At 43.4% G+C, this 16,161-nt stretch overlaps 1 protein-coding gene across 1 annotated transcript in view; it reads left to right on the top strand.

Annotated features, from left to right (window-relative positions):
• The window catches only part of wasf1 (WASP family member 1), a 58,586-nt gene extending 43,475 nt beyond the window's left edge, over positions 1–15,111 (top strand). Inside the window, exons 6-10 of the mRNA XM_070848911.1 lie at positions 7,082–7,138; positions 8,056–8,219; positions 10,901–11,080; positions 13,497–14,068; positions 14,481–15,111. Coding sequence (XP_070705012.1) covers positions 7,082–7,138; positions 8,056–8,219; positions 10,901–11,080; positions 13,497–14,068; positions 14,481–14,638 — 1,131 coding nt within the window. The 3' untranslated portion in view covers positions 14,639–15,111. The remainder of the gene's footprint in view (positions 1–7,081; positions 7,139–8,055; positions 8,220–10,900; positions 11,081–13,496; positions 14,069–14,480) is intronic.
• Positions 15,112–16,161: the final 1,050 nt, after the last annotated feature.

Below are 16,161 nucleotides of genomic sequence, written 5' to 3'. Positions count from 1 at the left end.
GATCAGAAACTGATTTCAAGTTAAATGTTGACCTTTCATCATGAGGACGGCAGTGGCCGCAGCTATCATTAGTGTAAGTTATAATGTAATGAGCACATGTTTGAGTAAGAAGTCATGCTTACAGATATCACCTCCTGCACCAGAATCTTCATGTTCATTATTGCAGCCTACCTGGTCCACAGCAGCCAGCCAGAGAAGCGCTTTAATGAGTGTGATTTCAATAGTAACAGCACCTTTTTTACACGAGGATTGAGAAATGCGCCCAACGTGTTTTTAGATTATACGCACACAACCTATTAAAACAGCAATTTGCATGTAAGCAAAGCAAAATGCATTCACTAAATTCACTTTTGGTATCTTTCACATTTTTTACTGGTCAACTTGTTTTGAGCGCGTTTAAAGGATGTACAAACAACGAGAAGACACGCTCTGCCATGATGTCGCAGTCACGGTTGTATACATGTTAAAGGGCCCGCAACATTTGGATGCTTCGCTGTCAAGGACGGTTATGAAAAAGTGGTGACAGTGCTGTTGGTCTCGACTGAGATGGTGTTACGCGCCAGATGGTTTCTTACGAGCTCAGAAATTGGACAGAATGCTGTGTTGGCACACTTCAAGGCAGGGTGTTTTCAGCCAGTGTGCTAATAGCATTTTGCAAGTTAGCACAACCTTTTCAGTCTTTGTTAGCTTGTCACTGCAGCTAGCAAAAGTGAGGCAAGACAGCAGTCTTCTGACTTGGGAGTGGTGTAGACAAAGTGTGCCATTGCAGACAGTGCATTTGCAGCATTTGCCCCCCTTTTCTGCTAGCAGCTGTATATACAGTGGGGCAAAAAAGTATTTAGTCAGCCACCAATTGTGCAAGTTCTCCCACTTAAAAAGATGAGAGAGGCCTGTAATTTTCATCATAGGTACACTTCAACTATGAGAGACAGAATGATGAAAAATCCAGAAAATCACATTGTCTGATTTTTAAAGAATTTATTTGCAAATTATGGTGGAATATAAGTATTTGGTCAATAACAAAAGTTCATCTCAATACTTTGTTATATACCCTTTGTTGGCAATGACAGAGGTCAAACGTTTTCTGTAAGTCTTCACAAGGTTTTCACACACTGTTGCTGGTATATTGGCCCATTCCTCCATGCAGATCTCCTCTAGAGCAGTGATGTTTTGGGGCTGTTGCTGGGCAACACGGACTTTCAACTCCCTCCAAAGATTTTCTATGGGGTTGAGATCTGGAGACTGGCTAGGCCACTCCAGGACCTTGAAATGCTTCTTACGAAGCCACTCCTTCGTTGCCCGGGCGGTGTGTTTGGGATCATTGTCATGCTGAAAGACCCAGCCACGTTTCATCTTCAATGCCCTTGCTGATGGAAGGAGGTTTTCACTCAAAATCTCACGATACATGGCCCCATTCATTCTTTCCTTTACACGGATCAGTCGTCCTGGTCCCTTTGCAGAAAAACAGCCCCAAAGCATGATGTTTCCACCCCCATGCTTCACAGTAGGTATGGTGTTCTTTGGATGCAACTCAGCATTCTTTCTCCTCCAAACACGACAAGTTGAGTTTTTACCAAAAAGTTCTATTTTGGTTTCATCTGACCATATGACATTCTCCCAATCCTCTTCTGGATCATCCAAATGCTCTCTAGCAAACTTCAGATGGGCCTGGACATGTACTGGCTTAAGCAGGGGGACACATCTGGCACTGCAGGATTTGAGTCCCTGGCGGCGTAGTGTGTTACTGATGGTAGCCTTTGCTACTTTGGTCCCAGCTCTCTGCAGGTCATTCACTAGGTCCCCCCGTGTGGTTCTGGGATTTTTGCTCACCGTTCTTGTGATCATTTTGACCCCACGGGGTGAGATCTTGCGTGGAGCCCCAGATTGAGGGAGATTATCAGTGGTCTTGTATGTTTTCCATTTTCTAATAATTGCTCCCACAGTTGATTTCTTCACACCAAGCTGCTTACCTATTGCAGATTCAGTCTTCCCAGCCTGGTGCAGGTCTACAATTTTGTTTCTGGTGTCCTTTGACAGCTCTTTGGTCTTGGCCATAGTGGAGTTTGGAGTGTGACTGTTTGAGGTTGTGGACAGGTGTCTTTTATACTGATAACGAGTTCAAACAGGTGCCATTAATACAGGTAACGAGTGGAGGACAGAGGAGCCTCTTAAAGAAGAAATTACAGGTCTGTGAGAGCCAGAAATCTTGCTTGTTTGTAGGTGACCAAATACTTATTTTACCGAGGAATTTACCAATTAATTCATTAAAAATCCTACAATTTGATTTCCTGGATTATTTCCCCCCATTCTGTCTCTCATAGTTGAAGTGTACCTATGATGAAAATTACAGGCCTCTCTCATCTTTTTAAGTGGGAGAACTTGCACAATTGGTGGCTGACTAAATACTTTTTTGCCCCACTGTATGTGGACTTGGCTTGTTGAGACTGACTTGCATTAAAAGAAATTAACTGGAGAAAGATGGAAAACTTTTACCAATTACAGTATGGATAATTAAGACAGCTTTCACATTCAGAGTATGTGATACTGTTGGCTGTTTTAAGCCACATAAAGGCCTCTGAGCATGTGTGTGATATTTTGTGAACTTTCAGTGGATAATAGGACAGCGCCAGTGAAATGCTGCTTAAGGTTCTCTCTTTCTCTCTCTGTTCCTCTCAACCGTTGCTTTACATTCTCTTTTCTGAGTCCTGGTCTAACTCTGTCCAACTCTGTGCAGCAGGAAATGCCCTATCTTGTGTGCCCCAATGGTCTCATAAGAGTCCTCTCTGAAACCCCTCCTCCCTTCCTCACTCCCCCAGAGGTAAGACTTTCTCCCTTTGCCCCCCTTCTGCCCTCCGCCAGAGCATCTGCTCCCCATGCGGTAGCCTGCAGCCCTCCCTCACTCCCACTCTGGTTTGCTCTGAACAAGCGAGCTCCCCACCTCCTCCCCGTTACTAACAACCCTCCAGTATTTACCTGCCCTGACTGCATCCTGGTTCTACTCCACTAGGAATCCTTGAGACTGTATGTGTTTTATCAGTCATCCTCCAAAAAAGGGAGAAGGTTGTTGAACTAAATTTGATCCCTGGTTAAAGTAGTTTTTATCCTGGCCTTTTACCCTAGTTAGGTAGTACTCTGTAATTGTGCAAAAACTGAATTTGAAACATAATTGCTGATTCAGAAAAGAGTTTCCCAGTCCTGATTTTGAGGTGGATGTTGAAGATGATCTCATAATTACAAGTAATGAAGTACTGATACTGATACATCACTACAGATGCAATTCCAACTGAAGCTAAACTGGTTGGCAGTGAAAAATAAAAGAAAAAGCCTTTTGAAGTTCTCATTGGCTGTATCTTTACTCTGAAGAAGAGAATCACACATGCAGACAGTTGGGACCAGAACATATCGCAAACTGCAAGTGAATACACCAGCCATCATTGAAGTTTGTTGGTTTTATTGTTTAATCATTTATTCACTCATTAATTTGTTTGTGTGTTTAGTCTCATCCACACTTGAAATGAACTGGCTGGTCACGTTTAGAATACCAAATGTCAGTGACAGTCAAATGCTTTAAACGCCGTTTGCAATGTGTTTTGGCCAGACCTGCCTGCATGTCAGTTTACACTTTAGTATCTATGAGGTAGGAAAGGATATGATGACAGTAAGAAACTTGGGCCACGGCCATGGAGTAGACCCCTCACTAACCGCAAGACTAACAGAGTTCATTTGCAAGGTGATTGTGGTTCTGAGTTAACTGCACATTTCTGTTTAATCTTTCTTTGCCTTGCTGGGTTGGTTTAGTATTCCAATTAACACTTTCTGACACACGTTTTAGCAGATACGTCTTCCTCTTTGTTACAGATATGAAGCCATAACAGCTGCAGATCCACTTTTGCTTTTCTGATAATTAAAGTATCAGCCACGTTATGCATTCACATGCTGATTTTGATTATAGTCTTGCTTGACAGGTATATTTGATATTGCCACGAGGCTACATGATGATCCAGAATATCAGGATATTGAGTGTGGCTGCACACTCAGTTCATTTATTTCTTTAGTTGCACAATAATTTGATTACTTTGATTACTGTAAAAGTCTGTATAACGCAAATCCAATAGATCAGCAGCAGTGGTAGGGTGTGTATTGTGTGAGGGGTTTGTGTTATTGTCAGCAGCAGGGTGGTCCACTGGCCGTGCGCCTCCGCGGGCCTCCCTTTGGGGGTTATTTACCCAGTAACATGGCTGCAATTCTGCTGAGTCTGTCGCATCGAACGTTCACACACACATGCAGACACATACAGGTACACCGGGAGAATGCGTTCTGTGTGTAACATAAATCTATAACTGCTGCATCACACACACTCAGTGCTTACATAGCGGCACTTCCTCTGCCAGCACCAGTGCATTCAGATGAAGGATGACGACCTAGCAGAGGCGCACAGCCTCTTAAATTAGCTTCATTTATAATATCACACACACACACACACACACACACACGGATGCACCGTTTCTCATTTTCTTTCATGTACAAACACGGTGTACCTCTTTCCTGTGTTTACTCTGCTTTTTTCTCGACTGTTTCCTCATTAACGTTGTTGCGTTAAAACTCACTCTGTGATGCTCTCTGTGGGACAGATGGTCGTCGGGTGGCGTTATGTGTTTGATTCTGGCTCTTTGTCTGTGTTTCTTTTTTTTTTTTGCCCTTTTATGTGTCCTACCCCCTGTCCTCCTTGCACTGCTCATCCTAATATTAAAAAAACCAAAATCCCACAATAAAAGCCCTGAGTAGTATTGCAGTATGCTCACTTATTTTTGGCAGATGTGCTCTGGGGTGCCTCTTTAAATATTGCCAAGACACGATAACTGCAAACCTTTCAGGAAGTCAGAGGTTCCACAGACTAAAACTAATCTCCGAGAAAGTGCAGCTGGATTTTAGAGTCTCGGCTCAGTTTGGAAAGCGGCAGAGGACATTAAGTTAAAATATTTGACCTTCTGATGCAGCTCCTTCAGCCTCAGCAGACACTGTTGTCAGGATGCATTGCTGTCTCGTGTGTTTGGAATAAATAATATTCAGTTTGTCAGTCCAGATATATAGATGTGCTCAAGCAGAGTGGGAGGAGGTCAGTTGTCTGACTGTGTGTGTGTGTTTGTGTGTGTTTGAGCGCAGAGGCTTCCCCTCAGCCAGTGCTTCATCAGGGGTAATGGGCCATGATGAATCAGAACCTAATCAATGTGGATTACCATTAGGATTTATTCCCATGCTCGCTCTCAGCAGCCCGGCCGCAGCAGTGGCCAGGCAAAATCAACATCACTTAGCCAAACCAGAGGAGATGCTGTCCACCACCCACGTGGTGTTGAATCAGCCGCCTGTCAGCCAGCACGTTTCATTTGAAAACCTAGCATGCACACACACACGCACACACACACCCACACACACACACACACACACTAGAAGCAGGATAGGCCACCCTGGAGGATTTAAGTGACATAAAAGAAATCGATTAGTCTTGGTTTTAATGCAGAGTCCCAGTGTCGCAAGTTGGAAATTATCTTTCAGAGGGTCTTTTTTATTTTTTTTAACCTTGCCTTGAACCACTTCTAGGGGAAATTATACTCTACCACACACACACACAAACAAACTGCACGGTGTCTGTACTTCTACAAATAGGATTGTAATAATAATAATAATAATGGTTTGATTCCTCAGAACAGGGTGAAATGTTATGTGTTTGTATGAAGGTAGTTTGTATAATATGTTGAATTTCACCCATACTGTACTACAGCGCGCTTAACACCTTGATTTTTATAATGACTAACACTTAAAGGATGTGTCTAGAAATATTCTGTTTTTTTTCTTGGTATCAACAAATCCCATGAAAAGGCCAAAACCAACAATGAACTGATCCTACTGACACATAACGCATAACAAGTTTCGTAAAACAAAAGGTGCACAGGGTAACATGCTCCTTCATTGTTTAAATCCATCCCACTCACACCTGCTGTAATCACTCCAGCACTTGAGCCCTGGCGTAAAAGAACTTTCTATTGTTTACCGTGCAATCGTTGTAACAACAGATGGAATATTATAACTTTTCAGAGTAATGCGCAGCTGAAAATAGTCCCCAACAGAGAGACTGCTTCCTCTTGCACTCTTGAGTGAAGTTTGCCAAAGTGTTAAAATGCACCCTGCCCAGCTGTCTTAGAAAACTATTTAGTCCCTTTTAATAAATGAAACCATAAATTTGTGGCCGGTCTGTAGATCTAAATCTTCGCTATGAAAGCCGAGGGCCACAGACAGACTAGAGGAGTCAGAAAATATCGCTAAATACATTGTAGGTTTTAGTCTTTTCATGGAATTTGTTGACGGGAAGAAAAATATAGAATAACACCAGCCTTTATGCTTAAAGTATTTGCCTATAAGAGGTAGAAATTGTGTTTTCAATTGAATGGCTTCTGCTAATATGAATGCATAGAGTGGCTCACGATAACTAAACTGACTGAGAAAGTGCTTTTTATGCATGTCAGTATTACAGCTGAACTGTGAAATGCTCCCTTCTTCATCTCGGTGTTCATCTGCTTTAACGTGTTACGTATTATTTTGAGTTGACTCAAGCATGCGCGTGTGTTTGTTTTGCATGTTATTCTTCAGCATGAGCTGTTGTTGTCGGTTTAAAAAGTCTTTCCCCACGTGTAGAAACACACCTTTGTAGTTTGTCCTTCCATTCCAGTGAGATCTCTCTCTTTCTGCCTCAGTCTTCTTTCTGTTTGTGCCGAAGCTCTGCTCTGGATTTCCCTGTGTGTGTGCGTGTGTGTGTTTGCACTGGACTGTGTGCTGCTGCGTCCTGTCTGCATTGTGACGTCCCCTGAGCTGCACACGTTGTCATTTTCTGTTTAACAGCACTTTTCTTTTCCCCACTTTCCCTTTTGTCCCACCTTCTCTCGCCTCCCACTCTGTTTTTGTCCCCGTTGACTGTGTACAGTGGCGTTGTGCTCAATCCTGTGCCGTGTTTTTTTTTTTTTTTTTTTAAACGCCCCTCCGCTCACCCCTGGTGCTTCTCTTGTGGTTTTTGTTTTTGTTCTTATAGTTGCAGGACCCCCGCATGTATGATCAGGTCTATAGGTACTTAGACCTTCCAGGGCAGGTATGTGAAAATACAGCGATTATTTCAAACCACTGTGTGTGATTTCTGCTACAGCAGCTCGCTGCTCAGTTTCTTTCCAACCTGTGTGTGTTGAAAGTTAGTCACACTGAAGTCTGGGAGATGGGGAGTGTGTTGTCACCGACTGACTGTTTGTCAATAGGCCTATGTAAAAAATATTGAAAAACCTTTCCAAATTGTCTCTTCTATCTGAGTTCCATGCTTCAGTAAAAATATATACTTGTGTAATAATTTGACTTGGTTCCAGTCAGTCAGTGAGCTCTCCCTGTTCCCAAGCTTGTGCGACTGTGTTTTCTAAACCGTCTGTGTGTTTGTCTCTTCACTGAGTTAATTCCTAGTCATCACCTAGTATAAGAAATCGCACAGAGACATATTGAATAGCTGCTATGTAAAATGAAGGTGAATTGTTTAAGTGGGAGGCTTTGGTGTATGGATGTGTATGTGGCACATGTACAGTTAAACAAAAAAGATGTAAATGACCAGAGGGAACAACTTAGATCCATGTTTAATTTTTGAATCTGATTGTGTGTGGGTGTGTCTGAACAGCCATAAAATGCTTCTTTTTCTCATGTATTTCTTTTTACTTACAAATCTCTGACTGCAAATCTCACCGTTGCCTGTTGTGATAGTTTGTAGCAGGCAGTCACTGTTTTGCTTGTTTTTTATCTCATAAGATTACAAATGAAATGTCTTCAACAGAAGCTAACCTGTTATCTTTTATCTCCTTGTCTCCTGCCACTGTTTTTCTCCATCCACAAACCATCTCTTGTGGGTTCGTCCTCCATCTCCCACATCTGTCCTTTCCCTCTAACCACTTCTTCCCACACCATCACCACCACCCCGCCCCAACCCTCTTGTCACCCTCCTTGTCACCCTCCCTACCACCCTCCCTACCACAGCTGAAGGCGATAGACCGTCCACAGGAGCCAGAGAAGATACCGCGGGCGCCCCACGATCGTAAAAAGGAGTGGCAGAAACTGGCACTGGGTGCAGAGCTCGCCCAAGACATACCTGAAGACAAACACAGAGAAGCCAACGGATCTGCAGGTTACCAGGACAACAGGTAGAGACAAACATTCAGGCCTACTTACTACTTACACTTACAAGTATAATTTCTTAATTCAGGAAAATCCACTAGGTTTTAAAAGGTTGTCAGGAGTTAAAAAGCACTATAACATTTACATTTCTCAACCGATTCAATTTAATCTTTTTTTTGAATACAAGCTTGTAGGATCCTTGTCTGCAGCAGAAAAAAAAGTCTTAAATATAAAAACGCGTCCTTGAAAGAGAAATGTAAACATTATAGCGTTTTTTATCCAAAGGAGATGCAACTCCCCTGTTTACTGGTATATTTACATGCCAGTCTTGGAAGGTCCAATATGGCGGTGACGTTGAGGGATCGCAGCAACGGGCCGAAGCCGCCAGTGTATCTGAGTCTGTGTTAAATGATGTGCACATGCAACCTGGTAATCATGGAAATACAGCATGTATAACTTCTGTTTCAAACCATATCAATGAGCTTGACAAAAGCTGATTGGACAAACAGGATGTGAATCACTCGATCTACAAAAACGAAATGTTCCCTCTTCACAGAGGATGAGTTCTTGAAAAAGAGCTACAACGGTGATGATTAAGACCCCTCACAGTCGTGATTACACTCATGATGGGTCGAAGCTCCAATGCCACTCATTCTCATTCGAAAGTTTCCCTGGTGGTCAGTGTTATTGGTTTGTCCGCCATGAATAGCTGACATAAAATCTTTTCTCCGAGAATCGACAAGGACGGACTTCAAGTAAATCGATACCTCAGTGTCGGCACACACAGATGGTTGTGAATGCATTCTGCTTCACGTTATGACCAAACCACCACAGAGTCTATGACGGACGGACTCACCCAGCAGTGTGGACAAAACATCTCAACTCTTTTTGGAGTTGAGGCACATGTACATTGATGTAAGCCATTTAAAAAAGAGACAGATTAACTGTAATTGTCAAGGAGTGACTTAATCCATCATAAAATAATTTTTAGTCCCGACCTGTGTCAAAGTGCCGTTTGATGCAGCCACATCTGATGCTGCTTTCTGTATCTATCTCAGATGCTCCAAGAAACACATCAGGTTACCTCTAATTGTTCAGTGTTCTCAAAAATGAACATCAACATGTTTCACGCTTGTTTAGTTTCCTAATTGCCTCCCATCTGTTTTTTAGGTTTGTCTAATTTTAGGTTAGATGGATGCTTATTTTTAAACACTATTTTTAATTTTAAGTTGACCAGTAACCAGTATGCAGGTTAACGTTCAGACTGCCTCTGTATAATTGCCATGAACATTTACATCCATCACCTTATTGACACAGTATCAGCATTGTTGTTGTGTGTATCATTAATAGTTCCCAGTCTCGGGGTAAATCATCTTGTAAGATGATTTGCAGGATTAGAGCACAGCTCTGATGAACAAAATCATTCTCACTTTTTAATTACTTTTTTTTTTTTTTTACATCTTTGCTTTTACTGGATGCTCTACCTCTTCAAGCCTTTAAGCATCAGTCAAATGAATGTAGGAAAGTTATTCTTTGGAAATGCTCCTCTGTAGTGCACACATTGCATGGTTGGCAGAAAGTGTTTTGGACTGGTGAGAAAAATTCACGATGAATGTGAATGAACTTTACCTGCAGAAGATGAAACGTTGTAAATAAAGTGAGAACAAGCTATCAGCAATGTGCAGGACACTTTGGCTCTTTGACAAGGGACCATAAGGTAAAACAGTTGGGAGCCATGGGCCTATTCTGTGTGACCATGAGCAGTAGTCAGAATGTCTATTGTTGTGTTACGTTATAGGGATATTAAGAATCAACTGTTAACCAACTATGAGAATTTTGACTGATGAATACTATCAACTAACAGTTAAAAAACATTAACGTTGTTTAGAGAGCTTGTACAAAGTATACAAAGAATATGTAGCAGCAAAAGTACAGTGGTAATTATTGTACGACTTCAATGGACACATGACATAGAGGATCTATGCTCCCCTCCACACACCAGAGCTAAAATGTGGACCATTTCGCTGTGTTCGGGGGCGGCTGGGAGAGCGCGTCAATGTGCCGCGGGAGTTGCAATGGTTTCCCCAACAGCGGCTGTATCGCTATCGGAGACCATGGCGCACTAGTGCAGTCTGGAGCCACCAGAGTAACTGCTAAACCCTCCTCCTGAATTTGCGCTAAAAGGTGAAGGACCAGGGGTAGCGTGAGAAAAAACGTCCCCTCCCAGTGGAGGAATGTCCCGTGTACTTATGGAGAATCAGAGCGGCGCTCTGCGTTTTCTGAGGCACACAGATCCTCTCTGAACCTGACCCACAACATTTGACCAGGTGTGGGATTCAGCCCATGTTGTTTGTATACTTGCACTTGTTAATTTAACTCATGTGTTAATTAACACTGTACTTTAGCTGCTTTATATTGATTGTATTCTTTCTACAAGCTCTATAAGCGACACTAATGTTTTTAACTGTTAACTGATGCATATTTATCAGTCAAAATTCTTATTGTTGGTTACACAGTCAATCCTTAACATCCCCACTACATTATAGTTCTGACAGGAAAGATAACTGGTACAGGTAAGATTGTAAGGTATTGACATTACAATTGAATATGACCTAAAAAACAAAAACCTGTAAGGGAAATTGAAAGGAGAACCAAGCGAAATGTGAGTTAAGGACAAGTGGGGAAATGAAAACCTCTCTCTGCTCAGGGCTCCCTTGTACATGGAACATTTGGACGGACCCTTCTCGCTGGCGGCGCTGCCCTACAGCCAGATGAACGAGCTGCTGAACCGCACCGGGGACAGAATGTATTCGCGGCCCCACGACCCTCCACCACCTCCACCTCTCATGCACCCACTGGGAGAGATCAAGCCACCCTCTGTGATCAGGTGGGACAGGAGACAACACGTAACGCTCACTTTTATTTTCCCTCGGACACTTTTAGTAATTCTTGCTTGCCAGAGAGTTGTTATAGCGCCGATTTTTCAACTTGCCAGACTGAAAAAGTTCAAGCATGACGAAGCGTCTGAGATTACTAGCTCACCTTGTGTCTGAGTCACAAGCACACACACATAAAATTCCAATCCTCATCTCTGTGGTTTGTTTTTCTTATCTTCATTTCTTTTCTTTTATGAATCAGGCGGTCATAGTGAGTGACATTCCATTACTTTTATTTTTTGTGAGCATTTATTCTCTGAGAGGATTTTTCACTCTGTTAGAGCTCAGCAGAAAGACGCAGAGGAAGGCATGAGTGAAGTGCTGGATGGATGGATGGGTGGAGGGAGGTTTTGTGGACCACAGCTGAAGGAAAAAAGGACAAGGCTCGGAGAACGCCGCGATCAATAATGCTTTAAGGCCACTGAGCGTATTATGGGTTGTTTTTCTGCTGCGCACTTTTGCCGCATATGTCACTGTTTGAAGGGATGGAGAGATCAGAGGGAATGATTAAGGCTGTAGCAGCAGCACCCGAGAAATGTCTCATTGATTTTTGCAGAAGTCCTTGCAGCCGTCGTCTTCTTTTATTCACAGACTCTGTCCATCCCCCATCTTAGTCTACTTTTATCTCCTTCTACTTCTCAGTCTTTTCATGACCTTTTGGTTCTGGTGTTTTGCTGTTACCATCATTGTATTCCATACCTAATTTTCTCACTGTACCCCATCCTAACATTTAATGTGGCACATTAAGTGGATATTGGCACAGATACAGTAGGATCAAGTGTGCTTGGAGGAAATACTCACACATTATTTTCCTCCCCATTCTCTCCATGCGCTTTTTGTCAGCAGCAATTTTCTCCATAGGAAGAAAATTGATTGCGAACAGATTGGTCTTTGTGTTGCAACATCCTGGTTAATAGCTCGATCCACCCACATAGCTTCAGCATAAGTTAATGGCCGAGAGTGATAACATTCAGGCTTTCATGTAAGAGTTATAGTAGGGTGTAGATGCTCTGTGCTTTCTGCTCGCTTACAGTTTTTATCCTCTAATTCAACATACTGACACTCAGGTGGACATTCAATGTTATATTGTGATTTCCAGTGTTGTGTAAGTGCTGGTGGGGGAGTTAAGGAGCTCCCACAGGGTCACCATCACTCTGTCCAAACATCTAAACCTAAATCTGACCATGTAATTTCTAAAAGCTGTGTGTATGAGTACGTAGTTTTTATTAACATGAAATTCAAAGTGTGCAGCAAACATTTATCCACTGAAAAGAAACAGTTTCTCTTAAGAGCCAGTAACGTAGCACTTTTTCTTTTTGTTGAACAAAACTCTGGAAAATAGACTTTGACTAGTTCACTATGTCCCGTCCTCCTTAGTTACTGTTGCTACAACAAACCGTACTGTTGCCACGCTTGTCAGGCTTTCCATTTTAGCACAGCTCATGTTTGAAATGATAGCAGTGGTACAATTTTTAAAACAATGGTTGCTTAATCTCAACAGATTCACAAAAGCAGGCTCCGTGTGTCTGTCCACCAATCATGGATTTTGTTGTCTGAATGACAACTGTTGCTGGCAGATTGTGTCAGCTGAATAGACTGTCTATAAGATGTGCACATAGCTACTGTGCCCTCACCAATAGGTTTGTGGAAAGCCATTTTGAAGCTTAAAGATTGGCTTAATTGGTTTCGTGGAGCCAGAAGTGATGTTTGTTCCACGAAGACTGCCTCTGATTGGTCAGTCACAAGGTGGTCCTGCCCTAAAGCTTACCCTGCTTTATTGTCTATTTTACTCTAAATGGGACCATAATTTACTAAATCAACATCACAGTGTATTGAAGACTTGAAACTAACGACTGAGACAATTAACTCATTAGGAAAGAGTTTACTGAGGTAATAAATGAACCAGACATCTTTGAACAACCAGTAGAGTCGCCCCCTGCTGGCCATTAGAAAGAATGCAGTTTTAAGGCACTCGAGCATTGGCTTCACTTTTCAGATCCTGAAGCCACGTTCGTTTCTTTTATACAGTCAACAGTCAGCTAAGCTAATGTTAACTCTGTGTTTTTGTTGAAAATGGCACCAGAGACTGTTTCCAGTTGGCTTGTGTGATATTCACTTGCCGGCTACATACGTAACTTGCTAAAAGATTGAGCCGGTGTTTCAGGCAGAGAGTCAGTATCCTCGCTATCTGATGATCCATGTAGAAGAGAGAGATGGAAATGAACACTTTCTTCTCCCACAGTGTAGAGGGGGTTGGTCCCAGTGTCAGATGCATAAGGAAACACAAGTTCACACTATTTCATTTTCAGTTCTCCAATTCTCCGTCTTGACCTCCTTTTCTTTCTTTGTCTCTCCTCTTCCCTCCAGTTCCAGTTCAGGTTTTTCCGACAGCAGACCCCAGTCTCCAGCCCGGACAGCAGGCCTCAACTCCAACACTCCTCCTCCACCGCCTCCCCCTCTCCCTCCTCCACCTCCCCCCTTACCCTCCACAGGCATGCGGGGCACCCCTCCTCCTCCCATTCCTCCTCTGCCAGTCCAGCAGCAGCCTCCAGCCATCCCGCCTCCCCCTGCTCCTCTCCAGATCGCCCCAGGGGTGCTCCACCCAGCTCCCCCACCCGTCGCGCCTCCACTCCACTCCTCCTCGCCGGCTCGTCTCCAACAGGTCCTGGACAGGGGCCAGCCCATGGGTTTGGGCACCCAGTCGGACGGGACCATCCTGCCTCCTCCCCCGCCGCCTCCCCCTCTGCCCCTTCCTGGAGCCCGGAGCTCCTCGCCCTGCCTGTCAGGCCCACCACCTGTGCCGGTGTTCCCCTCAGCAGGAGCCATGGCCTCCCCGCCGCCCCACACCATCCACGATGTGGGCGCCAAGAGGCACCATCCAGCCAATCTGCCACCCATCAGCGATGCACGCAGCGTCCTGTTGGAAGCCATTAGAAAAGGTGGGTCATGTGTTCCCAGAGATGTTTGAGAACTTCCCCAGCATGCAGTGAAGAGTCATGATTTCTCCGGACAAAGCATATGCTCACGTTTGGGAGGAAGTGTGGATTTTATTTGCTTTTCAAATGGCAAACTTTTATTTAGGCATCAGATCTGTAAAATTATATCAGAATCTGAAGTTAGTTGGTGGACAGATAACTCGCAGAAATGATTGATAATTGACTGAGCGTCAAAAAAGTACTTTTCGAAACAAAGGTGCCAAAATGTTACTTATTCCCACTTTTCTAATTTGAATGTTTGCTGATTTTCTTACTTGTCTATGATGGTCAATTGAATAATATTGTTTTGTCTGACAAACAGTTGAAATGAGATCATCTAAAACTAAAGCCTGTTAACCACTTCTTCCCGCTGCAGGCATACAGCTGCGGAAAGTGGAGGAGCAGCGAGAGCAAGAGGCTAAGCACGAGCGCGTTGGCAACGACGTGGCCACCATCCTGTCTCGCCGCATCGCCGTGGAGTACTCAGACTCCGAAGACGAGTCAGAGTTTGACGAAGGAGACTGGATGGAGTGACGGCGATCCGAGAGATGGGAGTGGGGGAGAAAAAAGCAGCGTTGGCGGCAGAGGACAAACGTGTTCAGGTGCCCCTTCACCCCCCAACCCTGCACTCCACACCTCATCACCTCATCGTAAGAGTCCTTTCTACTCTGGAAAGAAGCGAAACATCATCGTCGCCCGCTCTTCCTCTGTGGAGTTTTTTTATCTCGTCATATCTCTGTCTCGTTGTGGTTTGTGTTGGGAGAATCTCCACGTCGCCCTCGTTTGTCTCGCTAGTGTTCCCAGAGAAGTTTTTGCATTCATTCTTTTCTGCACTACCACACAACCTTGTTTCTGCTGGATTTCTTGTGATGAAATCCCCCATGTTTACTATTGTTATACATGAAAATAACTTTTTTGAAGAACCACTAGTTTTTGTTTTATTATCCGTATGTCGATGTAAAAAAAAAAGGAAAAAAAAAGAAAAGAAAAAAAGGAAAAAATGAAGGCATGTTGCATTTATCCTTAGTTCTCCAGAACCGTTTTGCCATCTGGTGGCTGAACATGGCATTGAATGAATACAGTTTTTTATTTTATTGTCTTTTATTTACCTTTTTTTCTGATGAAACATTTGCAGTTTTAACGGGCCAGTAGTTGCTAATACTGACCTCTACGTGAACAGTCACTCAGTGTGAACACCAGCTGGGTTTTGTTTTGTTTTCTCTCTCGTTATCAGGACAGTTTTTACCACTTAGAACAAGCAAAAGATTGTTTTGGTATGTCATGTGATGATTGCTGTATGGTTGTAAATGAAGAAGGGGAAGCATATGGCGGCTTCGGCCACGCGTGTCCATATCCATTCACTTAGAACTTTTACCCCAGGGAAATGTACGCCAAGAGATTGAGCTTTTTGTCTGTCCAGGTTCTAAAGGAGCCACGTGCGCTCATGAAGATAAACACTGAGCCATTGGTTTTTAGTATATTGAGCTCCCATCCTTTTTTTCCAAGTTCTTTGCCATAGAAACGGACATTGGAAGCGATTAGATGCTGTAGATCTACATCAGATGTCCTGCCTCTCTTATTGTCCCTGATGAATATTGCTGCGGTAAACCTTGATTTTTGAGAAGGTACCCGTGGTAATGAGAGTCCGACCACCACCAGGTACAAACCACTCAACAACACCGGCGGCAGCTTTTCCCTCAGATCCCCCTTTTACTGTGTACCTGCCCACTAACGAGAAGCCTTACCTCGTTTGGTTCTACAGCAGCAACTGTTGTTCAAATACATTTTGTGTGATACTGCCTTTCAGGCCTGAAAGAGAAGGATACATTCTGCCTTGTTCTGGCTCATTTCAAAGAAAATGTCTGCCATCCTTTTCCGTTTGTTCGTTTGTTCTTTCTTCTACTTGCCTTATTGTTCGTACAAAACGTATCGTTGAGTTGATGAATGTACTGTGCTGTTACTACTTACTTGCCTGCGCTTGTATGGATTTGCTGTTTCCATGTTTGTGGGGAGGGGGGAAGGGACAAGGGGGAGGGGCAGAAACCCTGGTTTAAAAA

This window comes from Pempheris klunzingeri, chromosome 18 (assembly GCF_042242105.1).
Source record: "Pempheris klunzingeri isolate RE-2024b chromosome 18, fPemKlu1.hap1, whole genome shotgun sequence".
In the NCBI taxonomy this organism is placed as follows: Eukaryota; Metazoa; Chordata; class Actinopteri; order Acropomatiformes; family Pempheridae; genus Pempheris; species Pempheris klunzingeri.
Note: the sequence above shows the minus strand (reverse complement) of the source record. Positions and strands in the feature narration are given on the sequence as shown.